This window comes from Crocodylus siamensis, chromosome 4 (assembly GCF_052110815.1).
Source record: "Crocodylus siamensis isolate JL-2025a chromosome 4, ASM5211081v1, whole genome shotgun sequence".
Taxonomy (NCBI): domain Eukaryota; kingdom Metazoa; phylum Chordata; order Crocodylia; family Crocodylidae; genus Crocodylus; species Crocodylus siamensis.
In genome coordinates this window covers 241,128,440-241,155,255 of record NC_143398.1, presented here as the reverse complement: position 1 = coordinate 241,155,255, position 26,816 = coordinate 241,128,440, and the positions used below count along the sequence as shown (strand labels likewise).

The 26,816-nt window shown below is 47.8% G+C and overlaps 1 protein-coding gene across 1 annotated transcript; it reads left to right on the top strand.

Moving 5' to 3' along the window:
- Positions 1-488: 488 nt before the first annotated feature.
- INHBB (inhibin subunit beta B) lies at positions 489-25,462 on the top strand. Its single transcript, XM_090046035.1, has 5 exons — positions 489-876; positions 1,813-1,957; positions 16,266-16,432; positions 17,231-19,196; positions 22,734-25,462. Exons 4-5 carry the CDS (start codon positions 18,323-18,325, stop codon positions 23,507-23,509), a joined length of 1,650 nt encoding a protein of 549 aa, XP_089902161.1. The 5' UTR covers positions 489-876; positions 1,813-1,957; positions 16,266-16,432; positions 17,231-18,322; the 3' UTR covers positions 23,510-25,462.
- Positions 25,463-26,816: the final 1,354 nt, after the last annotated feature.

Here is a 26,816-nt window from a genome sequence, read left to right as displayed (position 1 = left end):
AGCAGGTGACACCAGAGCCTGAGACGGATTGCGTAAACTGGTCCGACCCAAATCAGTTAAGTCTGAAGCTACATTCAACCAGGCTTATCTCAAACTGGTTTCAGCCATTTTGAAACTGGCTTATGTGCACTTAACTTATTTTCTGTTATAGGTCTAAACCAGTTTCTGATTACTTAAACCAGTTTGTGTAATGTCTGTCCCTAGCCTGGATGGCAGATGCCAGGAGGATGGGTGAGAGGTTGAGGTCGCACTTGAGCCTTGGATGCCTCCATAGCTCCAAAGAGCAGCAATTCCCTTTAACAGGTGTTGTTCTGGCCCCTATGAATCTCTGGAGCAGAGCTTCTCCACCTTTTTAGACTTTGGGCATCCCTCCATTACGTGTGAATTGAGCAGCACCCCATTTAAAAAACTTAATTTATTATAGTGTTTGTCTTTGCAGGGGGGCTGGGTTGGGGTATGGGGGTGGTCAGGCAGGGACTGAGCCTGTGCTTGTGTTTCCCTGTTTTTCTCGCACTTGGCTTACCTTCTCACACCTCCCAGCACCTCTCAGAGGATCTCATGGCACCACTGGGGCACACCCAGCCTCTTGTTTGGGTGCAGGGTGGTAATGGGGGACGAACTGGATTGTCCCATTGGAGCATAATGCTATTTCTTCTAACGGAACGTAATGCTATCTCTTCTAATGAACTGAACAGGTTAATTTCTTGAAGAAAACTTGAAGTGGCATCATGAATGTGATAGAAGTTGAATGTGAGAGAGGAAGATGTGCAAGTACTTGTGCATCCACTGGGTCAGCTGAAATAAAGGCCTTCCTGCTCTCGGTGTTGTGCCAACATGGTGCAAAACCTGCAATCTAAGCTGGAAGAGATCTAGCAGGTAGGCGTGGCAAACACCCGGAGGGGATGGAGGAGGAAGAGCCAGATAATTGGACTGGGTTTGAATCGCTTTGCAGATGTAATCTATGCATAAGGCAGAAACCTCCACATCTCCCTCTTAGGACTAAGTCCTCCCTTTTAAGGCTAAGGCTGGCAAGCAAAGCTTTTGCAAATCTCCATGTCACTTAATAGTGGGAGATCAATTGATCAGATACTTTGCTCTTCCCTTCCTGCTTCTATTGTGGTGCATATTGCAAAGGACTGCTACATTTTGGCATGTGTTTCTTCTCCTGTGTCTGAAGTGCCCTCTACAGTTGCATGATAGGGTTCAGAAATCTTCCTGAAAAGAGTTGGCTCCATCTTGTGGCCTTAAGGCATCAAGCTTGGAGGCTGAAACTCAGATTTACCTCCAGGGTAGAAGTGCTCTAGTCAGGAGCAAAACGGTGGGTATTCACTTCAGTCTGATGCCTGAGCTACTTAAAGATCCATTAACAAAATATATTTTTGTTCTGGTTACTATGTGTAATGATTCATTCGTTAATAGTTCTCTGTTCTAAATTAAAAGCTGCTTTTGCACATGCATGCTGACTGAATTCCTGCCGAAGTATTTTAACGTGCCACAGAACATCTAGTGTTTCATGAGAATAGTGACTTTAGCAGTAAGACCCCTATGGCAATAAAGCATTTGCATTTAATCCACTTGCACTGCAAGTGTAAGTTTATGCTGTCTGCCAAAGACTGATTTCCTCTTCAGTAAGGAAGGATGTGTGTTGTTTGCTAGGATGCTGTAGGGTCAAATAAGCATTTTGTTTGTAAAGGTACTGATTTGTTTGCTGAACCTTAAATGGGGTGGAAGCGTGAGTGAAGTTACCTTGTTTGAAGTTCATTCCCCACCCCTTCTCCACCTTTTTTTTTTTTTTCTTTCTCTTTTTGCTAGCCAAAAGCAGTAAGGAAGTGCCAGCCAAGGGCCTGAGGTTTGTGATTTCAGAGAACTGGAGGCAGAAGATGCGGTGTAACTGAGACCATTCACCTGGAATTAACCATCAAAGCCTTCAGAGCCTGCTGTGAGGTTTCCTCACTAAGTAGGTGGCGTTCCCTGGACTTTGTGGCACACTTCTTCCTTCTAAACTTCTTTTACTGGTAGTTTATTTGAAGCCTTAATCATAAGAGCTTAGGCTGTCCAAGGCGGCCTATTTGACAAATCCATGTTAAGGTGTGTATTCATAGAATCACAGAAGTCGGGTCAAAGGGACCTTGTAGATCTTCAAGTCCGATCCCCTGCCTGGGCGGGAGAAAAGACTGGACTCAAATGAGTCCGGCCAGGTAGGCATCAAGCCTCTTCTTAAAGCCCCCCAGGGTAGGAGCCAGCACCACTTCCCTTGAAAGTTGGTTCCAGCTCCTAGCCACCCTGACCGTGAAGTAGTTCTTGCAGATGTCTAATCTAAACCTCCTCTCCAATAATTTGTGTCCATTGGTCCTTGTCATGCCAGGGGGTGCTCGGGGGAACAGTGTCTCCCCCAAACCCTTCTGGTCCCCCCTAGTGAGTTCATAGACAGTCGCCAGGTCCCCCCTCAGCCTTCTCTTGTGAAAGCTGAACAGGTTCAGGTCCTGCAGTCTTTCATTGTAGGGTCTGCCCTGCTGTCCTCGGATCATATGAGTGGCCTCCCCTGGACCCTCTCCATGCTGTCCACATCCCTCCTGAAGTGTGGTGCCCAGAACTGGACGCAGTACTCCAGCTGCGGCCTGACCAGCGTCGCATAGAGGGGGAGGATCACCTCCCTGGCTCTACTTGAGATGCACCTGTGGATGCACGACAAGGTGCGGTTAGCCCTGCCAACCGTGACCTCGCATTGTCGGGCCATGTTCATCTTGGAGTCAATAATGACTCCAAGATCCCTTTCTGCCTCCATGCTCTCAAGAAGGGAGTTTCCCATCTTATAAGTGTGCTGCTGGCTACCACTGCCCACGTGCAGCACCCTGCACTTGTCAGTATTGAAATGCATCCTGTTTGTTAGCCCACTCCTGTAACCTATCCAGGTCTTGTTGCAATCTTTCCCTCCCTACTCGCGTGCTCACCTCATCCCAAATTTAAACAGGTTGCATTTCACCCTGTTGTCCAAATTGCTGATGAAGAAATTGAACAGCGCGGGCCCAAGGACCGAGCCCTGGGGGACTCCACTGCACGCTTCCCCCCAGGTCGAATATGACCCGTCCACCACCACCCTCTGAGTACGACCCTTGAGCCCATCTGCAATCCATCTGACAGTGTAGGCATCAATGCCACAGTCGCCTAGTTTTTTAATGAGGATGGGGTGGGAGATGGTGTCAAAGGCCTTGCTGAAGTCTAGAAAAACTACGTCCACGGCGACATCTACATCCATTGCCTTTGTGACCTGATCATAAAAGGCAATCAGTTGGTCTGACAGGACCTGCCCCTAATGAAACCGTGCTGGTTGCCCTTGAGCATCATCCCTGAAGCCGGCCCATCGCAGATGTGCTCCTTGAGGATCTTCTCAAAGAGTTTCCCAAGGCTAGATTGGCTTGTACCTTATGAATGCAGGGACAAATTTCTATGTGCACATAAAAATGAGGAGGATGGTATAAACTTCCTTCCTGTTTTTAATCATGCTCAGACTATATCTAATAATAACAAATCATATGGTCCTTTTTGTAGGGACATGGTAGCTCCTTGATGCTAAAAGGGTTGCCCAGTCGATTCCTGGATGGCAGTTTAGAAATTGTTAGTGTACAACCCAGAAGTTAGCCTTTCCTTTCCATCTTTCCCTCGCATCTAGTAATGGTCTCCCAAACAGTGGAGCGGGCATCTATTTCTCATTCATTGCCCCTTGGATATGCCCATAGTGTGGAGAGGCCAAAGGCTCATTTATGTGGATAGTGGATGTGCGTGTTCGGAAAGAGACATTTTTGTTTCACGTTTTGAAGGAATAGTTTTCTAGGGGATTGGGTCTCAAGCACAAAGACCCTGATTCTTTTGGCTACTACCTTGCTGGGCAGTGAACCTTTAGCTACTGCAAATGCCTCAAAGCAGGTGCAATGTCCAAAGCTGAATTCCCCGGCTGTAGCGGCACTTCAAGACTGCTTAGACCGTGTTTACTAACAAGCTGCTTCTATGTTCGTAATATTGTCACCTGTGGCCTACCTCCCTGCTCCTTGAATTGCCAACCCACCTCTAACCAGGCAAGGAAAATGCCACAGCTCCGTGGTCAAGTTCACACTTGCTGCTGAGACATGTCTTGCCTTGTTCCTTATCTCTGGTTTGTTCATAACAAGAGCTGAGTAAAAATTTTACTTCATGTTTTTAACATGAGCTTTTGGAGTCAGGCTGAGTATGTTGTTCTGGGTGGAGCAGGTGTTGCAACAACACGTTATAACACATCCTTTGTCATTTTGACTGGGGGGGGAGGGTGGTCAGGAGAATGGGGTGTTTTTAATCTAGGACAAAAATGTGGTAAAGTCAAAAGTGCTAAATTAGGAAGATGGGCTCTGAGTGTGTAGAAATGATAGTAGGCAAGGAACAGTATTTGCTCTGCAAAGCCATGCCAGGCTTTCAGCAAGAACCTTGGTGGAAGCTGTCCAAAAACCAGAGTTGGGCCCTCGGTCCCTTTCTAAACCTTCACTAAAGGAAGCTAAAAGTAAAAGGCTCTAACCACATCCACATCCACACCCAGTTCCCACCACGCCTCTTCCTGGAGCACCTTTCTGATGCACCAATGCTAACCGAAGTGAGCTGGGGCTACATGTTGACTACTCAGTCCCTTCCTGATGGTCTCTTTAGATTATCTAGTCCTGGTCTCTGAGGCTAGGTCCTTGCTCTTCTGTATTTGCTTGCTGTGTTTGGGCCCTATTAGTAACAATAGGGAGTGGAGGGAGAGAACTGGCTAGAGCTCTCAAAGAGAGGAGCTAATTGTGGGTGTCCAACATGAGACACCAATGCTTCTTTCATATTAAGAACTGGGCCTCATGCAAAGCATCCAATTTCATCCCTGTTTTAAAACCTTGGCTTTAATCTGCTTAAGCAAAGTAATCCTGAAGTGATGTTGCCTTTCGTTTCTCTGGTGGCAGACCCTGGAGAGGGGAAGATGTTGAACCAATTGCCCATTTTCCCATAAGAGAGGAAAGTTTAAAAACTCATAGCCAGAATGGAATCGCCTGCATTAAAACAGACTATGGTTTTGCAATTGGCTGCACCTCGATATATAGGAAAGGTGAAAAATACTGCAGCTGGTCCATTAAATAAAGGGCTATGGATAAGGAAGGCATCCTACCTGACCACTGCAAGCCACCCAAGCTCTGGAATATGGGATTGGATTGCTCATTATCTGAGGTGGTTAAAACAAGTAATAATCACTGGTCAAAATTATCCAGCCCTTTTTGCTCTTAATTTGTTTCTCTTTCCATCCTCCTGTCAGCTCCTCTCTAACTCTGGTTTCCATTTAAGGGTCACTCAGTTCAGGTTGTAAAATTTATCATATTGACACCCTTTGATAACTTTCCACCTGTGTCCTTTTCCTGGCTCCTTGCCAGTACAAGGCCAAATCCAGCCCTCATGCCTAAATTGAAATTAAAGGATTCATGCAACCACTGAATTGCGCCATTAGATGCAACCCTGCAAGTTGCTGTTTTTGTTATGCCCAACTCTCCATTGCTATTGTGGAGGAGACAATTACTTAATGGCACCAATTCAACTCCCGCTTTCTCAGAGACAGCTGGCATACTTGACACTTGTAGGCAGGTTCAAATTAGTGCTGATGGTGCTATAAATTGTTTGTTGCACTGCTATTTGTGTTCATATCCAGAGTCCAGTCTGTGATTGCTGTGCCAATGGTGCACAAAATGCAGGTTCTTTTTCAGCGTTTTGGGGTCAGAAAGAGCCTTGGGCTCAGGTCCATGAAAGGATGTGGGTATCAGGACTTAGATGGAGTTTAATTTTTTTTTTTTTCCAGCAGAAGCAACAACCCTGAGGTTGGGGGCCCAAAGCCCTTGATGCAGTGCTTTGGAGATCTGGGCACCCTGGAGCGGGGGGGACACAGCCTGGCCCACCGAGTAGCTTATGGTAGCCTATAAGTGAATGCTATTGCATTGGGAGGTTTCTTTAAGTCTCACCCTTCTTGGAGGTTGAGATATCTCTTCTTAAAATTCCCAGCTTGATGCCTTCCTTCAGAGGGCTCCTAAAGCCTTTGAAAACTTTTAGCAATCTCTTAAAGGACAGCTGGTGGCAGTGACAGTGCTGCTATTTATGCTGCTTCATTATACAATAGCCTGGTGATTGGTGCCCACGTACAAACTAGGAGGCTAGGCTGGGCTCACCTCTTTGCAGGAGATTCAAATCCACATCTCCTCTCCCACAGGAGCACCCTAATTGCTAGGCTGTATAGATTATGCTGGGTTAGTACTCACTCCCTTCTTTTTGAAGCTGTGCATGATATGCTTGGGTTCATTGAGAGGGGTTAGAAAGCATTACTCCATGGGCTGGTGTTTGAATGCATCCTCTTGAGAGGGGAGAGCTGGGTTCCAGCCCCTGTTCCAAGGCTGTTTGAACTGTGGTCTCCCTTCTCTCAGGAGGACACTCTAATCACCACAGTCATTGTCCCTTTAACATCCCAGGAAGATGTGCATTGCCAGAGCTTCAGCAGGTGGGAAAGCAAGCATGCAGCCCTAGCATGGCTTTGCTGGGGGACGTGAGTTCAAGTACCTTGCAGTGGTGGGGAGGATATTGATTCAGGCAGCTGACCCAGGGTATCAGGGACCCCAAACCACTGCACCATCATGTAAGAGGAAACATCACCCACTGCAGCCTGCCTTCCCCAGAGCACTTGCACGAAGAAGTGGCGGTGGCTAACATGCTCTGAGAGCGCCTGCCCTGTCGAGGCCCTTTTGCAGAGAGGTAGAGGAATGTCTAATTCTCAGATGTTAGACTTGAGCCTGAGATGAAAGCCAGTGTACTCAGTCCTGCTGAGACTTGGCTGCTTTTGGGCATCCTCAGAAGCAGAGCTCTCCGCACCTGAGATGATTTTGTATTGCAAGCTGAGACATCTGTGCACTTCAGGCACCTCTAGGGTTAAGCAGTAGCTGCTCAGCAGTTTTAATTATCACCCTTGTGGACTAAGGTGCCAAAGTCTTTTTCACAGGTTGGTGCCTTCGGGCTTTGCTAGAATCAGGCTTAATTCATGGCACGAGATGCTTGGAACCAACTGGATTTACCAATCTCAATTTGAATGCATACAAATATGCAATCTCAATTTGAATACAAGGGAAAGAAAAGGCTTCTGTTTTCCTGAGTTCATTCCTGATCTGTGCCTACAATGCAGCTTATACTGGAAATAATAGGGCAAGGGGATGCTTTGGACAGACATTAGTGGGGAGTGGCAATATCCTATAACCACCTTGGCTGTCACAAGGCTGGGCTGGAGTGAGCGAGCTCTCTCGCACTTGGATGTTATTGAGGTTATCCCTTTCTGAACACCACTTCATCCAAAGTATTGATTAAAATATCCTCCTGTTTCACACGTGCTTCACCACTTGCACTTTTTTTTTTTGTCTCTGTATTGTAGTGCTATCAGGAGCTCTATGGGAAATGTAACCAAAGGAGTGAGTAAATTAAAGTACAGGACCTTTTGGAAATCTGCCCTGAACCAACTTTGTGCTTGCTTTAATCTCACTACAGATGTCAGTGGGAGTAACTAGGTCTGTCAGTGCTGTCCAGGCGCTGCTGGAGTTATTGGAGGAAAGAGGCCCAGGCCTCGGACTCGAAGCCCACGGCTCTTCAAGTCTATGGCTCGGCTTCCGCAGACATTGGAGAACGAGGCACCAAAGGGTCTTGACCTTGGTCTGTGATCTGTGCTGTGTTTTTGGCCTCTCTCCTGTCTCTTTATGGTGACATTTGATCTTAGTTTCCCTGTTTTGTAAGGGGAGCTAGTATTTCCTTGCCTTGTGCTTAGCTGCCTTATTTTTTTTTTAAAGCTCTTCTAATTGTGACAGCTGGAAGGAGCTGTCACTGTACAAAGTACCATCTAATGTTAATTCTTTGCCCAGCCATAGCACCTCTCATCCTGAAGGACCAGACCCCCATGAACTCTCGACCACAGGCTATATCCTAGTTCCCTGTGCAGAGCTGCGGTAAATGAGGTCTACTTAGCAAATCCCAGCTGTGCATTAGCAGCTGCTGGCCTTGTGCTTCCTACAGGGATGGTGGGGGAGGCCGGACTGGGGGTGTTACTGGGACACGTTGGCCACAGTCCTGGATTTACTCCACCTCAGTGCCCTTTCCTGCTGTCGGAGAGAGGGAATGCTACGCATGACGGATGCTGAAGTCACCCAGCAGCCAAATATGGCCTCTGCTGGGGTGGAAGACGTGCAGCACTCAGCACAAGTACCACGCCGTAGGAGCGGATGGCAACGAGGAGAAGGGAGGAATAGTGTAACTAATTGGATCGGTGGTGGGATGCAGTAGTACCCATGTTGGAGTTGGGCCAAAAAATGATGCTTATGCCTCATACGGTTACAAATAAACAAAGATATCCACGGGATCCTTCACATCCAGAAATGGGGAGGACTTGTCACGCGTAATGTCCAAAAGCCTGAATGCACCTGGCTCCAGTACGGGGTGGGGGGTTTTTATGTTCCATTTCAGCTGGAAATTACTGATGTGACCAAGGTCCGATTCCCTCCAGCAATTTTCCCCCTCTTCCTCGCTCCCTGAGGTCTGACCATCTGGAAATCCTCCCCCACCTCTTTGTCATGTGTGAATTTCCACCTAGGGCTGAAAGTATCACTGTATTAAAGTGTGATGCATTAACACATGGAGGCAGAAAACAGAGGGGAGTTGGGGATTATATCACTCCATGGACCCACTCCACATTCACAGCGTGATTTAGTCATCTTTATCTGCTTGTGCGCACCCCGTCTTCCTGTTGTTAAAACACGGCTATGATTAGAAAGGGTCCAAGTAAATTATGCTGCATGGGGTGATATTTTTTTTTCTATGTGAAAACAAAAAGGTAATTGTCATAAGGAAAGCCCGCCCCTTCTCCCGGGGAAGGCCTAGGGAAATATAATGATGTTAAAAACTGCATTGCAATGGCAATCCCCAAAAGGTCCCTTTCCTTCACTGCCTGATAATAACATAGGATCTGCTCCTGCCAATAAGTGGATGCTGCCGTGCTGCTTTTTTTCTTAAGAATAAATATTAATACTTTAGGTCACTGTAGGGGACCTAACAGTGCTGCATTATAATGAAAGAGAAACCAAGCTGAAAAAATGTCACTTGTAATAATTTGTCTTTTGGGCAAGCAGCTTAGCTAATAATGGTGAATTCCACTTGCCTAGGAGCCAGCTGGCTATTCAGCCTTCTCCTAACTCAATATTATGGCCTGTTACATTTAAACATAATTTTCCCATGGCTTGATTACTGTACTCCTTTTGTATATAATAATGCTACTAACCAAAGGAGTATATTTTGCATTTGTTTAAATTAAAAAACTGTCCAGCCCTGAAGCATTTTAACAGTGCAAAATCCATTTGAAGTAGCCAGAAAATGTCAAACTTGTTCTTTTTTTTTTTCTCTTTCCCCTCCCTGCCATGTATTTTGCCTTTAAAGGCAGTTGCCCTCATCTTACCCAGAAGCAAACTAGTCCAGGACATATATTTTGGTGGCCTGGATCCTACAGCTACTAAAACATGTACATAATATTAATAGTGCCATTCACATGTATGATAAAAATTAGGTGCTTACGTGTTGGCTGCTCCACAGCCTTGATGTGGTTTCTTATCCCTCTTTGGTAGTCCCAGAGTATTTCATAGTGATGGTCCTAAACGCCACAAGTTACCCTTTAAAATTCTCTAGTAATAATCTAATCTGAACAGTAATGAGATCCAGTAATTTGGGCCTTTTTTATCCTGAGCGACTGTATTTTTAGGGTTATTTCTATATTAATTATCTGGTCCAGTCTGAGTAGCTAATAACAGGATAAATAACAGAACAAGAAGAACCAGTTGTCACTTGAGGACTGCAAAATTTCTACAGTTCTAGAAATGCATCTTCAAGGAACTTTTCAGTGAAAGGGACAGTCAAGGGTGTAGCATGTGCGTTATGCAGGTGCTTAGGAATGAATGGCAGATACTAGCACCCAAATCATATGCTCTGCAATTCATCTTTTAATCCTACGAGGTATTCTAGTTTAATTCTTCCCAGGGGATGGGGGCGCAGAGAGTTCTTGTGTATAAATCATAAACACAGGACAAGACAAAGCACTTTATTAATAAACCCATCTAACATGATTTAGTGCTATTGGAATGTCAGTGAAGGGTGGTGGTAGGAAACTTTGCTTGTAGCTTATCTAGAGGAAGAGAACATGTAGGGTAAGGTAGTTTGTACATACTTGCTAGAAATTTTAAGGTGACAGAGTAGTGTCAGGCAAGTGCCTACTAAAGACCATGTACCAGGTATAAATTCAGCATAGTGTAAATGATTTAAATGGTGTGAAACTGGTGTTTCAGATACTCCGGGGGGTGGGGCTAGGGTCCCCATTGACCTGAATAGACCAGAGGAATGGTCTGCAACCAGTCAGATGAGATTCAGCAAGGACAAGTGTGACGTCCTGCCTTTGGGACAATAATTGCATGCACAAATACAGATTGGGGAATGCCCTCCTAGGCTGCAGCACTGCAGAGAAGGACCTGGGGGAAACAGCGGACCATCAGCTGAATATTAGCCAACAGGGCACTCTTTTTTCCAACAAAAGCAAACTGCATCTTGGGTTGTATTAGCGGGAGTGTGATTTGCAAATCAAGGGAAATGATTTTTTCACTCTGTTCAGGACTGTTTCCAGTTTTGGACCTTCAAGAAGACTGTGGGCAGTTTGGAAAAAGTCCAGAGCAGAGGGACAAAAATGATGAAGGGCCTGGGAGGCAGGACATATGTGAAAGGCTGAAAGAACTGTGGTTATTCAGTCTGGAGAAGAGAAGACCAAGGGGGGATTTGATAAATCTTCAAATACCTCAAGGGTGATTACAGAGAGGATGGAGATGGGCTTTGCTCTGTGGCCGTGTGGGGCTGGACTACGAGCAACAGCCTCAAGGTGCAGCAGGGAAATTAGATTGGAGAATAGGAGGAACTTTCTGATTATGAGGGTGGTCGAGTACTGGAATAGGCTACCTAGAGAAGAGGTGGGATCTGCATCCTTGGAAGTTTTTAAGAGCAGGTTGGACAGACACTTGGCTGGGATGGTTTAGTTGGGAATAATCCTGTCGTGATCAGGGGGCTGGACTGGATGCCCCTGTGAGGTCCCTTCCAGCCCTACTTTCCTATGATCCTATGTCTTTGTTACCTGTGACTGACCAACATTGCTTAACAGCAGCTGAGGCTCTGGCCCCTTTATCTCTTCACCCACAAAATGACTGATTCTTGCCCATACTGACCAAGAACATCTGCTTGGGTCTCTCTCTCTCTATACACCCATCTCCAATAATAACTAATAGAATATATTGTGGTAGAACTGCTGCCTTGGGGTACTGAAAACTCTCTGTCAAAAATCCTTCTGGAGCTGGAGAGGGAAAAGTGATGTGGGAATTTGTGTGAGTAAATACTAGCAATGCCTAGCTCTTGCCTTTTCCTCTAGACCAATACAGCTACAACCTGGGTACCTAGCTCCTACGTAGCACTTTTCATCCATAGGTTTCAAAGCATTTTACAGATTGAGTTTTATATTCAGTATTAATTGACCCAAAGAGAATGGCAAAAATAAGACTTTAGAAGTTTAGTGTGGGACTGTGGTATGTGTGGATCTAGGATTTGAAAAGGGGTGCACATGGTGAACGGTGGAATCGTATATAACACTACTCATTTTTCTTTAGGTAAAAAGAAAGTAAAAGCTTTACTAACATACTAGGCACCTAGGGCTGTATTTTTCAGTTTACAATTGATGCAAAAAGAAACTTAACTTCATTGGAATGAGTTAACAACAGACTGCGAGACTGTGAAATAGAAGCTACATTACCAGGAGCAGCTCACATAGCAGAATTGCAGAAGAAAAGCCAGTTCGATTTTTGGAACAGCAAGACTGAAAGGAGGGAGGGTCATTAACACTGTAGTATGAAGGGTTTAGTAGGGATCAGATAGATTTTAATGAACTGTGAAGTCAGTTGACCCCCTCACTACTGCCGGACCAGAAATGCTGCTGCCACTGCCCGGCAGTTGGTTTTAAACTTGGGTGGAGCAGGAATCAAAGCAAGGGTGTGGAGAGAGGGGGAGTACAACTACACCAGTGCATTCCCCTGGATGGGGAACACATCTGGCCACGGAGTCGGAGGAGCACTGGCAGGAGCTGCATCTACGTCCAGGAGAGGACTGTTTATTCTTCATGGCCTGTTAAGTGCTGTCTGGGGAGGGTAGGTGCCAGTATTTGACATCAGTCTGTCAGGAGCCCGACTGGACCCACTATCCCCATTTCCTTCAGGTCACTGCAGAGCAGGTAATGATGCTTAGTTCCTTCTGAGCTGGATTGGAAACCAGAGGAGAAGTTTTTATCCTGTGTCTACTCCCTGGTATCCTCCTTTTCCTCTGGGACAATTAATGATCAGCAATCTGACCTCCTTTTGTTTTTCCTTGGTTGTAACGTACATCAGCCATAATACAGTTGAAATATATTGGTTGGGTCTTCATGTGTCCTCTCAGGAAGCAGTGTTTAAATTAAAACGTGCAGTGTTTTGCTCTTATATTTAGCTCTGAAATGCAGTTAATCTCCCTTCAACTCGCTCCCTATGAAGCGTTTTCTGTGAACCCATATTGATACGCATGCCATGTTCTTTAAAATGCTCATTTTTTATCATACAGCCTGCACAGCTTCATATGTTATCTCTCGTCACCCTCCACCCCCTACACCCAGGCCCAGCTGACTTCTTAGGATCTGGTGCTACAGTCTATATGTAGCCCAGATAACAGGGGCTTCAGTAGTTGTTACGTGACTGTAGACTGCAACCTTGTCCTGCAAAAAAAAAAATAAATAAATAAAAACATAGGCCATGCTAGGAAACAAGTGGATAGAAAATTGCTTGTGCTTCTAGCTCATCCACAAAAAAGGAGAGGACATTGAAATGCTTGCTACTTGAACATGGTAACTGTAGCTCTCTGGAGATGGTCCGGAGGAGAGCAATGCGAGATGTTGAGAGATCCGGTCAGATCACTGAGCCTAGTCTCCTGCTAAATGCTGCTGCGGTGTGTGTGGTGTTCAGGAACCACTCTGAGGTAAAGTGCTTGACATCTGCTTTGTTCTGCACTTGTGAAGTGCTTGACAACTGCTTCTGCATGACCGAACTTGAGTCTTAAAGAGACAGATCCCTACAGTTCCTTAATCCAAGCCTCTGTGTAAGTCACTGGGCATCCTGCTAAGCGATGACTGTGCAGGATCCAGAAGTCAACAACAAGGACCTGGAATTCTGGCCTGACCAGGGAGTACTTGCTGCAGAGCAATAACATTTTTGCAATTCACTAACCCTCCGAATTAATGTATTCTTTGGTCCTGTTTTCCAGGTTGTCCTGTTTTTCAAAGCACCCACTTCTTTCCCTTTCCTTTCTTTAATGGCTGTCTTCTGCAGCTGGTTTTTAAGCTTCTTGACTGTGCTCCGAGGGGACAAATCTCGTTCAATGTCTAAGGGACCTCAGGAAACCTCTGTGAACTGCTGTGTCCCAGTGAAGAGCTTCTTGGGGTAAATTGGAGTCAATCTGACAAAGAGGTAATGAGAGAACCTTTGACAGCTCAGGAGGCTTCCAGGCTATTTAGGATTAGATTTGCAGTGGGATTAAGGGTACTTTGATGTTGCACAACACCGGGCTGTGCTGAGACCTGTTGCACGGCATGTTTCTTTGGGGTGCTTTATCAACATACCCTGAGACCAGTGATTCTCAACCACGGTGCCTTGAGAGCTTTTCAAGGGTACCACACAATGTTAGCCCTGGTAGGTGTGCAAAGATGATTCACAAAATTAAACCAGGGATTTTGAAAAGGAGCCTAGTGTTAAAACCATTCGGCCTCCTTGTGGTCTTTCTGCAGTATGAAGGGTTTAGTAGGGATCAGGTAGATTTTAATGAACCGTGAAGTCAATTGACCCCCCCACCCCTACTTGTGCCCGACCAGAAATGCTGCTGCCACTGCCAGGCAGCTGGTTTTAAACTTGGGTGGAGCAGGAATCGAAGCAGGGGTGGAGGGAGAGGGGGAGTGCAACTGCCCTATTATTTTTCTGTAGTCAAAAAATGAGGGAAAACAAAGAGCTGGCATTTTCTGAGTGGCACCTGAAGGGGTGCCTCGAGTCTAGTGAGGGGCACCCTGAGTCTAAAAAGGTTGAGAGCCACTGCCCTAGATGCTTTTGAAACTCCTTCTCCTCCTCTTTGCATTTACTGTATTCACCCAAATCCAAGACGGCCTTGAATTTAAGATGGCCCCCAATAATTCTATCCATGGGAAATGTATACATTTGTCATAATTTTCCATGCATAGAATCTAATTATTGTGGGGGGCTGTCTTAAATTCATTGCCCCCCCCCCACCACTGCAGCAGGGAAAACAAGGGAAGGGAGGCAAGGGAGCGGGGAGGATCCAGCAGCCTAACCCCTGAACCTTACCTGATCTCTGCTGCCTGCCCCCCTGTAGTGCCTACAGCCCCAAACACCTGCCCCCACAAGCTCTGCTGTCTGTGCCCCCCCCGTTGCAGTGCCTGCACTGTCCCCACATCCGCCCCTTTCCTCTCGAGTGCGGATGAGGCCTGTGAAAATTGGAAAGCATCACGTCAGCCATCCGTACAATTGGTATGGACAGAATCGGCTCGTATCGTCAGTGGTTTGAGAGTCTGAGTTTCAGAGGTGCTGCGGGAATACGCGGGGCAGATCTTAGGCGGGGGTAAATTACTGTGATTTTTGCTGAAGAGCGATGTCAAAGTCGCTGGCCTGTGGCAGTGTTTTCTGCACAGCTCCCTGAGCTTCCTGCTGGCTCAGAGAGGTCATGGGCTGCAGTTAATAATTGGCCTCTTTAAAAAAAAAAACCTGATTTTTTAAGTTTCCCACAACCTCAGAAAAATGCCCATAAACTAATATGTAGGTTATGAAAATAGGGGGGAAGCGACGTGATGCCACAGATGTGGCAGTTATGCTGACCAACACCAGCTGAGGATCCGGCCCATCCTACTATGGGTTGGATTCAGCCCAATACAGCATTAACAGCACTCACAGGAAATTATATTCCGGTTGTGAATCTTGATCTCTGGGGAGAAAGTGTCTGGTGTTACAACAACATGCTTTGCCCTCTCACAATTGGTGTTCTTAGATATAAATGTACCCATCCAGCAGAAATCCCATCCTTTTTCCCTTTTCGGGTTTTTTTTTTTTCTGCATTTCACTCTGCATTTAACGTCTGGGAAAGCATGACCCTGAAGGAGATGAATGCAAGCTAGCTTGAGAGGGAGTGTGTGAAAATTTAGCCTTGCTCAGATTAGTTCAGAACAAATAGCAGGGAGAGAGGGGGGCGAAAAGTGTGAAGAAACCGTCCTGCTGATCGTTCCGCTTCCGTGTGCGCGCGCAACAGGTTTATGCCCAAGGGAGAGTGCTGAAAACTGAGAATTTAAAATGAACAGAGCTTTATGAATCGATCGGTCGGCTGCGCTCTTGGAGTGGGTGTAGGAGTCTGATGGCACTTCTCTTTCTAAACCCCGATTGCCTCCCCTGCAGGGTTTTCTTTAACGGTGTATCTGTGAACAGCCAAGATTCAATTACTTCCTTATCTGGAAAGTAAGTCAGAGCACGGTGATTGTTTTGGTGCCAGCATTCAAGATTCCCTCTTGCTCTTCATACTTTCCATGATAATACTGATTATGTATGACAGGCAATTCCCAGATAACACAGGCCTTCCCAGCATTAAAAATATGCATCCGACCTGACCAAAAGGAAATGTTTTACTGAGTGATGCTGAGAGACTGCTGGTTTAAAAAAAAAACCAAAATCACACCTTTCAGAAAAATCTTTACCTGTTTTGCCTTTGAGTTACCTTTTAAATGTTATCTCCATCGGAGAGATATTTTTTTTTCCTGCTTTGCATTTCTTTCCCACCAGGACAATGAGTTTTCGGTGGGGGAGGGACTGTATTTGCAACCTTCAACTCTTGCAAGTGTGAAATGGGCCCTGTTAAAAAATATTTATATATATTACATTTGACAGTGGCCTCTCTGCACCAGCCAATACTGCTGGGTCTGTTGTTCTCACCTTAGCTCCCGCTGTCAAATTAATTACTGTGAAGGACTAAGCCTGCTTCATTCATGTGCTCTTATTAGCTTACAGGATGTGTCAGATGATTGGATTTTTAGCATTATTTCTTTTTTTGTGTTCTAGGTTTTCCATTCAAGAACTGCAAGGGTTGGAGAGGCAACACCGCATCTGATTTTGATCTCTCACTCCTTTCACACTGGTGTGATTCCAGTGATGTGGATGATTTGTATCCGATTTGTAAGCTGTAAACGCAACCAGATTTTGATTACATTAAATTGGAAATGAGCAAGGTAACTGGGACTGCAATGTGATTTTGACCTGAAGAATTAAGTGTTTCCCTTTGCATCCTGGTATATATACAGCAAGAAGCAGAATCACAGAAAGAAAAATTAAGGGCTGGAAGGGACCTCATGTTTGAAAGCAATATATCTTCTTACCTACGTAGGTGTCCCTTATATTTTAAAATAATGTTGGTATTACAACTGCACCCAGAGCCTCCTCCTGGGCTTGATCGGAGTTCAGTGGCAGGAGTTTTTACAGACGGAGCAATACTCCAGACCTGAGTTTACAATCTGAAGAATCAAGGCAGTAAAAGGGAAGCTTTATCAACCCTATTTACAAGTGGGGAATAGAGGCACACGGACATTTAAAAGGACTTGCTCAGAAAATCCCTGAACTCTGGTCTTGTGCATCCCCGTTGTAACCCCTGCCTTGGCTGAGAAACACGAAATTCGTGTCATGAGAAGCGTTGATGTTTTTGTGAAACTTTTCCTGTGTGACCACAGGGGGCCAAGGAGGGCAAGGAAGGCATCCTGGCTGTGGGACACCGGGTGCAAACTGCTGCTCTAGCTGATTCGGAGAGTGAACGCGGGGGGGTCCCATGTCCCAAGGAACTGTCCTGGCCCTGGGAAGGGTCCTGAAACTATCCTGGACCTCAGGATCCCTTTTAGTGAAAAACAGCTGACTCCTATGCCACACTTGGGTTTGGACAAATGACAACTTTCCATTTTCCCAAGTAAAAAAAAAAAAAAAAATCCCCCACCCCTTGACTAGAACTGCAAGACCACCTTTCCTTATATCTTTTCCAGGTAACACCGGAAGGCCGTCTCTTTAACAGGTTTGCAAGCGAGGTACCCAGATGCAGAAAAGTACGGAAACTTCACCAAGTCTGTAGTTAAAAAAACCAAAAAATCATTCGCTCTATTTCAAATGAGTAGCTACTGTGTTAACAGAGCCCGAGCCAGGCTGAGCCTGAAAAGAAGTCCCCGACTGTTCATTTGGACGCAGGCCCTGGACTACAGCATCGGCGCTCGTATTTGCAATGTGAAGTGCAAAGGAGCTTATAGTACTGGTGTGGCTGAATTTGTGAGCGTGTATTCACAGGTAAGGAAGCATTATTACTGCATGTGTACGAACAGATAATATCACTGATTTTGCTTCTCCTGCTTTATCCAAAGACCAACGCTACGCAAACTCCGCTGCGCTGGCAGGCCGAGTCGGTGCTCGATTCATCGCTGTTTCCGACACCTTCCAAACCCGTTCTCCGTAAGGCTCAGGTAGACGTGCCACGTGTCAGCACGGGTCCCAGACCCCGGCTGGGCCTGACGGCTGTCTTTTGAAGCCGTGGCAGGTACCAAAGACGGCCCCGATGCTGCTGACAATTCAGAGGGGGAGTAGGAGTAAAGCCTCCCGGATAACGGAAAGCGAGGGAGACGCCGGGATGAGCGGGCACGGCCCGCGGCGCTTCCCAGACCCCGCAGCCTCCACAGGGCGACGGGCTCGTCGGCGCCGGGAGCCCCCGCGCGCCAGAGGGCTGGCGGCGCTGGCACGGCGGCTCCTGGCAGGCCCGGCGCGGGGCGTCGTCTCCTGTCCTGGGCAGAGATTAGCCCAGATTGTGACAGGCAGGGCAACCGCACTTGACCCAGTTCCCTCCTGACAGCGCCCTGGCCTCCCTGGCTCCCTGACAGGCCGCGGCGGGCAGGACGGGAGCCCTGCCGCTCCGCCGCCCGCCCGCCGCGGCGCTCGCCCCCTGGCGCTCGCCCCCTGCCCCCCGGAGCAGCCGCGGCAGCGCCGGGCCAGCTGGCCCGCTTCCAGCGCCGGGCGACAGGCGGCGCCCTCCGCCCGGGCGTCCGCGGCGCCAACGCACCCCCGCGCGCACCCACATAAGCACCTGCGCAGGCATGTGCAACCCCGCGCACATATGCCCACCTGTCTGCGCACACGCACCCCGGCAGGCGCGCGCGCATAGGCATCGGCGTGCAGCCCGACACACGCCCCTGCCCAAAAAAAGGCCCCGCCCGCAGCGTGGCGCGGCCCCCCGGCGCAGGGCTCCCCGGGGCGGGGCGGGGCGGGGCGGGCGCGGGGCCGGTGCTCGGCGCAGGAGGAGCCGCGCGATCCGCCGCCTTAATCCGCGGGGCCGGCGGCGCCGCCGCCGTCATAGGCCGGGGCGCGCACGTGGTGCCAACTCCGCTATAAAAGTTTCAGTAGGAAAGTGGCACAATGTCGTGATCTGGCAGGAGCCGGCGCCGGGCGGGGACAGGGACCCGCGCCGCCACCCAGCCCGGCCCGCCCGGCGGGAGGCACCGCGCCCCGCACCGCCCCGCACCGCCCCGCAGGGCCATGCGCGCCGGGCACTGAGCGGCGGCGGCGGCGGCAGCATGGACGGGGCGGCCTGGCGCGGGGTGGTGGCCGCCTGCGTGGCCGCGAGCTGCTGCTGCTGGGTGCTGGGCGCCGCCTCGCCCACGGCCGCCCCGCAGGACACCTGCACCTCGTGCGGCTTCCGCCGGCCCGACCAGCCCGGGCCCGGCCCCGGCCGCCCGGACGGCGAGCTGCTGGAGGCGGTGAAGCGCCACATCCTGAGCCGCCTGCAGATGCGCGAGCGGCCCAACATCACGCACGCCGTGCCCAAGGCGGCCATGGTCACCGCGCTGCGCAAGCTGCACGCCGGCAAGGTGCGCGAGGACGGCCGGCTCGAGATCCCCAGCATGGACGGGCAGGCCAGCGCCGGGCCGCCCCACGACCAGCTCTCCGAGATCATCAGCTTCGCCGAGACAGGTGGGCGGCCGGGCCGCGGTGCCGCTTCTCCCCGCCCCGCCTCTGCCCCGGGTCCCGCCGCTGCCGCCGCCGCCGCTGCTGCTGCGCCATCCCTTGAAGCTGGCTGCCTCTTCCCCGAGTTTTGCTGCCCCTTCCCCTGGGTCCCGCTGCGGCCCCTTCCCTTGGGTCCCGCTCCCCCTGCTCCTGGGTCCCGCTGCCTCCCCTTGCCCTGGGTCCTGCTCCTGGGTCCCGCTGCCTCCCCTTGCCCTGGGTCCTGCTCCTGGGTCCCGCTGCCTCCCCTTGCCCTGGGTCCTGCTCCTGGGTCCCGCTGCCTCCCCTTGCCCTGGGTCCTGCTCCTGGGTCCCGCTGCCTCCCCTTGCCCTGGGTCCTGCTCCTGGGTCCCGCTGCGTCCCCTTCCCTTGGGTCCCGCTGCGTCCCCTTCCCTTGGGTCCCGCTGTCCTTTCTCCCCTGGATCTCACTGCTTCCCCATCCCCTGGGTCCCGCTGCTGCTGCTCCCCCCCTTGAATCTTGCTGCCTCTGCCCCTGAGTTTTGCTGCCCTTTCTCCCCTGGGTCCTGCTGCTGCCCCTTCCCCTGGGTCTTGCTGCCCTTTGTTCTCTGGATCTCAATGCTGCCCCATCCCCTGAGTCTTACTGCCCTTTCTCTGTCCGGTCCTGCTGCTGCTGCTGCCCCATCCCCTGGGTCTTGCTGCCCCTTCTCCCCCCCACCGCTGCTGCTATGTCCCCTGGGTCTTGCTGCCCCTTCCCTGGGTCCTGCTGCTGCCCCTTCCCCTGAGCCTTGCTGCCCCTTCTCCCCTGGGTCTCTCAGCTTCCTTATCCCCTGGATCCCTCTGCCCCACTGCATCCCCCCAGCTCTTCTCCGTCCATCCCCCCGACCCACGTGCCACCTGCTGCTCTCTTCCCTTTGCCCTCCCTGCCCTGTGTCTGCTGCAGGCGTCCGGGTCTCCCTCCTTCCCTCTGTTCTGGAGCCAGCCAAGTCCATCTGCAACGCTCGTTTTGCCCACTCATCACCTCTGCCTGCCCTTTCCTGCCCCATCCCGGGACATGCCCACCAGCCACTTCTGCCACACGTATTCACCCGCTCCAGGTCTTTCGGCTCCTCTGCTACACCCGTCTCCCCGTTTGTCCTGTCACCTGTGGACGCCAGGTCCACGTTCCCTGTCCCTCTGCGTGTCCTGCATTCACACTCTACTCTTTGTCCCCCGACCCCATCCATCTATCCACCCGCCCGCCCATCCACGCTGCTTTCACTACAGTCAGGCCATCCATAGTTGTTCATCCACATGCCCAGCAGCCCTGTCCAGTGGTTCAGTTTCTCTTCTGCATGCTTTATAGCCCCCATGCATCCATCTTATCCTGTGCCCACTCAGCTGCATCCCTCCTTCCAGCTCCTCCAACTGCGTATCCTGTGGTTCTCTGCCACATCCATCTGTCTGCACGTCCCTGCCCGCTCTATCCTTTCTCTTCTGTATTTTCTACAGACTTCTCTGATGCATCTCTCCACTGTATGGCTCCATCTGTCCATCTCCCTGCTCTGCCTTTCCCCTTTTATACAGTCTACACATATCCATTCAGCTCATTTATCTGTGTATCAGTCTGGTCATTCACAGTGTCAGTCGCATTACTCCATCTTTGGACTTCCTTTATCCATCTGCTGGCTATATCCAGCCTTCTATCTCCTGCTTGTCCATCTGCTCGGTGTGCTCATCCATCCATTTACCTAGTCACCATGTCCCCATCCGACCACGGTATCAATCATATCGATCCCATCCACCCATCTCTCCATCCCTCTCTGCCATGCAATATCATTGCATGTCCATCCAGATCGTTAAACACACTATTTGTCACTTTTCCTACTAGCTTTGTACTCGATTTCTCAATCTCTCCATCAGTCTACCGTCACTCAGTTCAATTCTGTATCTGTCTTTCTGTAGCTGTCTTTCTGTAGCATCTACATACCCATTTATCCTTGTAAGTGCTGCCCAGGCATCTACTTTATCCTCCCACTGGCTGTCAAAAGCATACACATTTGCAGTATACTATATTTGTTATATTTATTTAGCTTGCATATGAGCTTGCCTGTTTGTAGTTCCTTCCGATATTTATAGGCATGCACGGTACATACACACACATATATAGCTCAGGTGCTCACATGGTACAGGTAACATAGACTGGTTTAGTGACACCGTACTGTTAATTTACTTCCATTGTAGTCACAGTTTGCAGGAAAGCTGTGTATTAACCTGGAATAAGGGACTTTGATTATCACTGATTTTTTGCATTTGCTGTTTTATCTGAAGGCCAATGCTATGCAATCTCTGCTGGGTTTGCACTTCTATTCACTGCTCCATTTGTTGCTTGGTTTCCCCACATCTTAAAGACCTGTTTTATATAATAATATTCTTCTATTCTGTTTTTATATAAAACTTATGTAGACACAGCAAATGTTATAATGGATTTGAAACGTTGTAAGACACTGGCTGGGCCCAAGAGATGCCTTTTGAAGAGATTGCAGATAACGAATGAAGGCAGTGATGATGATGATGATAATTCGAAGCTGGATTTAAAATAATAAAGCTTTCTGGAAAACTGAAAGGGAGAGAAATGTGTGTGCATTGCAATATCCAGATGATAGCAGACTAGAAATACCTGTCCATATAATCATTTCAGAGAGCAATCGGGAGACTCCAGTTAGAGGACTTGGATTATAGGAAGACCGTCAGGCCAGAGTGGGCAGTTATTTAGTGCCCCTAACACAAAATGCCAGTGGGGATACCGAGAGGTCTGGTATGCGTGGATTTTTTTTTTTCTCGTTGCAAATAATGCCTCGGTATCAGACCTTTGGGGATAGTTTAACTCATCTAACTCTGGCATTATTAAATACATTTAAAAACAGTCAGTAGAAAGGTTATGATGATGACCAGGGCTGCTTCATCTGACCTTCTCAGGAAAGAATGTGCTTTTATTGGGGAAAAAGGCTACTAATAGCAGATACTGTACTAATTAAGCAGATGAGGTGTGGGTTAGTTGAGCCATTTGTGGACCTGAAACGGGATAATCTTTCCCCAATATTCTGGATCCCTTGTTAAGCAAGTGAGACGAAAACAAAGGGTTTTGTTACAGTTTTCAGCTATTTGATATTAGCTGCTAAAAAGCCTTCCCAAAGGCATTTGGAGGTTAATATGTTTCTTAATTACTAGATATCAAGGTACTAACACTGTTCTTTTCCGGACGGGGTGTTATATAGCCTTTTTGAGTTTGTCTGACTCTAAAAAGCCAGCGCTCTGAAGAGTTTATGCTGGTTTCTATGGATCTGTCACATTCAGCTACAGCCTGGTTAGAGCGTTGCTGTGGGAAGTTGCTTTTTGATGCATTTCTAATACAAACTCTGGATGTCTAATTCAGTGCATTATTTCTGGCTGATGAATTCTCCCAGCTCTTTTGATCAGTTATGCTGCCGTGTTGCTTCTGCATCCAGAATTGCACAAATGATGGATTTTCTTTTTGGCTTAACGTTGCTGTTTTCTCCTTATCTTGCAGATGATCTGGCCTCGTCGAGAGTCCGCCTCTATTTCTTCATCTCGAACGAAGGGAACCAGAACTTGTTTGTCGTTCAGGCCAGCCTCTGGCTTTACTTGAAGCTGCTTCCGTACGTCTTAGAGAAAGGCAGCAGGCGAAAAGTAAGAGTCAAAGTCTATTTCCAGGACCCGGACACTAGCAACAAGTGGAATGTGGTTGAAAAGAAAGTTGATCTCAAAAGAAGTGGTTGGCACACTTTTCCCATGACAGAGGCAATCCAGGCTCTATTTGAGAAAGGAGAAAGGAGACTGAACTTGGATGTTCAATGTGAGGGCTGCGAAGAGTATTCAGTGCTGCCAATTTACGTGGACCCTGGGGAGGAATCCCATCGGCCTTTTTTAGTGGTGCAAGCCCGATTAGCTGATAACAAACACAGGATCCGGAAAAGAGGTCTGGAGTGTGATGGCAGGACCAATCTATGTTGCAGGCAACAGTTTTACATTGACTTTAGACTCATTGGGTGGAATGACTGGATCATAGCGCCATCAGGTTACTATGGGAATTACTGTGAAGGGAGCTGCCCGGCCTACTTGGCTGGCGTCCCAGGGTCAGCTTCCTCCTTTCACACTGCGGTAGTGAATCAGTACAGAATGCGAGGGCTGAACCCGGGCACCGTGAACTCCTGTTGCATCCCAACCAAACTTAGCACAATGTCAATGCTGTACTTTGACGATGAATACAACATTGTGAAAAGGGACGTTCCCAATATGATTGTGGAAGAATGTGGTTGTGCTTGATTTAAGGTGTGTTTTAAGGGGGGGAAGAGAGAGAGAGAAAGAGAACATCCCCGTGCTAGATGGTGTTGGAGGAAGTTTCACTGTGTATCCAGGCATCGGTGTTGAAAAGTCACTGTGGACAAGTTTGACAAAAACGAAAACAAAAAATGTTTCACTTTGGTGTCAGGACAGTGGCAGTTTGTGGATCTTGGACACTTAAATATTCTATCACTTATAAATGAATGCTAAGAGATACCTTAAATGCACACACGCATACACAGCCACAGCCACGCGCGCACACACGCACCCAGCAGTTTGGAAAAGGGATACAAGAAACAGGAAGTCAGTGACTAGTGACAACATAACTAAATGCCTGCCAGTACAAGTGAATGGCTAAGCAGCTGTTTCCGCGCCTGCCAGTGAAGTCAGATTAAAATGAGCTCTCTTTGCTCATACAAAAGCACAAGGAAAAAAACAAAAAAAAAAAAGAGAACGTAATCTAGTGTTGCACGCAGGTGTCAAAAATGACCAAACTTAAAAAGGACCATCGCCTCCGAGGTCTAAAGGGAAGCTGCAGAACACCTGCTTATGTAGGTGATCACTTCCTCTTAACATAAGTCTCATCACAGATATCCTTATCTTCCTACAGCACTTCCAGTAAGGAATACCATACCATAACATCAGAGAGAGAAAGAGAGAGATGTAAGCAACTACTGTAATTCTAACGTAAGACTGTTGCTAAATGACGTGTTGGGTTGGCATTATTTGATGCTTTAACAGACCACTAGAAATCCATGGATGGCCCTGCCTGTTGCGCCATTGCAAAGGGGATTTTGTCTCATTTCTGAAGCATTAGCATGTTGTATCTCACTGTCCTAAGAACAAAGAAAATCAAAGTTGCAATCTGTGTTCTTCAACAGGGGACTCGGCAAGGACACATCACACGGGGGAAAAACAAACAAACAAGCAAACGCTACTGCGACTAGACCAATGAACCCTAAAAAGGAATTACAGTAACACAGTGGAGACATTCTGAAAAAATGCAGTGCATTTAATAACAGGCAAGGAACATTTAACAAGCCTTGGAAAAAAAAGGAGAGGAAAGTGCTTTCGATTTCCTTACCAGGAGGTGTCGAGGATGGCCATAAAGATCAGAAAACAGTAATACAGCATAGCACTTGCAAACTGCTTGAATGCACGTATTATAGCACTTGCAGATTTCAATGCCTTGAAAAGTGGTACTTGATAGTGCACTTATCTTTGCTCACTATCTAGGTAAACAGGTGCCGCATGAGCTATGCAATGTAAAGTGTTGACCCATACTAGACAAAACTGGACTGATGAAATGACTTTTTTATATTTTTTTATACTTGAAATTAAATCTTTTGCTTCTTTTTTAAAGCGAATGATTGCTTTTAATGTTTGCACTGATTTAGTTGCATGATTAGTCAAAAAGAAAAAAAACTGCCATTTGGAAAAAAATGTTATTTTTATAGCAGCAAAAAATGAAATACAGTTAAATGTATTATACATAAATTTTGGAACCAAAGAGGCCAACATATTAGTTTATAATTTTTATGAGATGGCAAAGCCATCACGTATTATGTAGTTGTACTGAGCAATCCCTCACGAGGCCTACCAACTATTTCAGGGTACAAAATGAATTCTGTTTGTTCTATTGATGTCTTTTCTATACCATACGCACATGGACTGTAGAGTGGAAATGACTATTGTAGTATACATTACAATATGTGCATCCTTTAAATCCAGTTTTTATGTTTATTTAATAAAGTTCCTTTTAGGTTCTGTTCCATAATAATTTAAACCAAACAATTTTCACTTAGATATGCTGTTGAAGTATCTTACATTTGTGTACAGTTTAAATAAATAAAAAAAAAAAAATTGGAAAACCAGATAAGCTTTTTGCAACTTATCACCTCTGGCAGAGTTAAGCTGGATGAAGATTGATCGTTGTCATAAAGTCTGGTTTGTGGCCCCAGTTTGGACCCTAAAATTGTGTTTTATTTTGTCTCTTTGGTTTTACAGCCCTAATTCCTTCTGAGCAGGCTTCAGAAGGGACCTGGGACGTGTGTCTGTTTGGGTACAGTGCACCATTCAATGGGCTGTCAAAACGCAGCTCTTTCGTGCTAATGGTGCCTTAATAAAGGAGGCAGGGAATTGTGTTTGGCATATTTTGAGGTCATTTGGAGCACTTTAGGAATGTAATAGCTAGTTTAGTCTCTAAGCTGGTAGAGTGAGTATCAGGTTTGGGGGAGGGAGGGAATTTTCAGGGAAAAAAATCCCTCTATTTTTAGTACAAAACCTATGTTCTGATGGGAAACGTCAACCCACTTGAACTAGATATTAAAAGAAAAAATGTTGTAAAAGTATAGTTTCCTTTGAATTGCAAATCAGATTCTTGAGGAAAACATTCCAGGAAATACTGAATTTGGAGAATTCGGACTATGTCTCTGCGTCTAGACCTTGACTCTTCCTAGCGACCCACTAGACGAGGGTCTCGTCAAAAACCCATCCAACTCTTTGGAAAGACTCTTTCATCTTCATTGGAGGCACCAAGTCGCTTTTATTGCAACAGTAATGTAAGGTGCATTCATTGTATCACTACAGGAAGCTATAGCATTCTCCCCAAATCTAAGTGCCCGGGCCTTGAGGTTTTGTTTAGTGCAATCTCTTGCAAAAACCACCCCCAGTGCTGTTTGTCTTTCACGAACCCCCCGTTCTGCAACTCTGCCCAAGTGCAAGTTTTCTGAATATTTTATAGCCTCCCCTTTCCCTCTTAGCACACATTTGCTTTCGCACCTCTTGCTCACAATTCCCATCTGACTTCTTGTCAGTCTTTCTCCTGACCTTAATTGCCTCAGGCGGTGTAGCCTCCTTTCAGCAGCCCCACGACCGAGGCGCAGGATGGCATTGCTACCCTTCCCTCTGAAATCAGTGGCCGAGCTCTTGCTGGCCATGACCTTCAGTCCAGGTTTCAGAGCAGGGCATACGTAATGGGTGGCAGCAAAGCATAACGGATTAGAAAACCCCCTCCGTGAGTGAGATGTCCTGGTGCTGGTTTCCAGAAGTGATGCAAGGCAAGAAGGATGCAGGCACCTCGACATGGGCTGTGTCATGCAAAGTAGGATCCCAAGCCCCGGCAGAGGGTCTGGGCTCCCCTCTGGATGGGATGTGGAGCAGCCGGCGCGCTGGCAGGTCAGTCCCAGGTCTGTGTGCGCCTGCCTCGAGCTAGGCAGTAGGGAAATGCTGTTGAGGCCTGGGGTTTCAATTCTGTCCCACATGTGCCTCCTTCAGGGCTCCTGGGAGG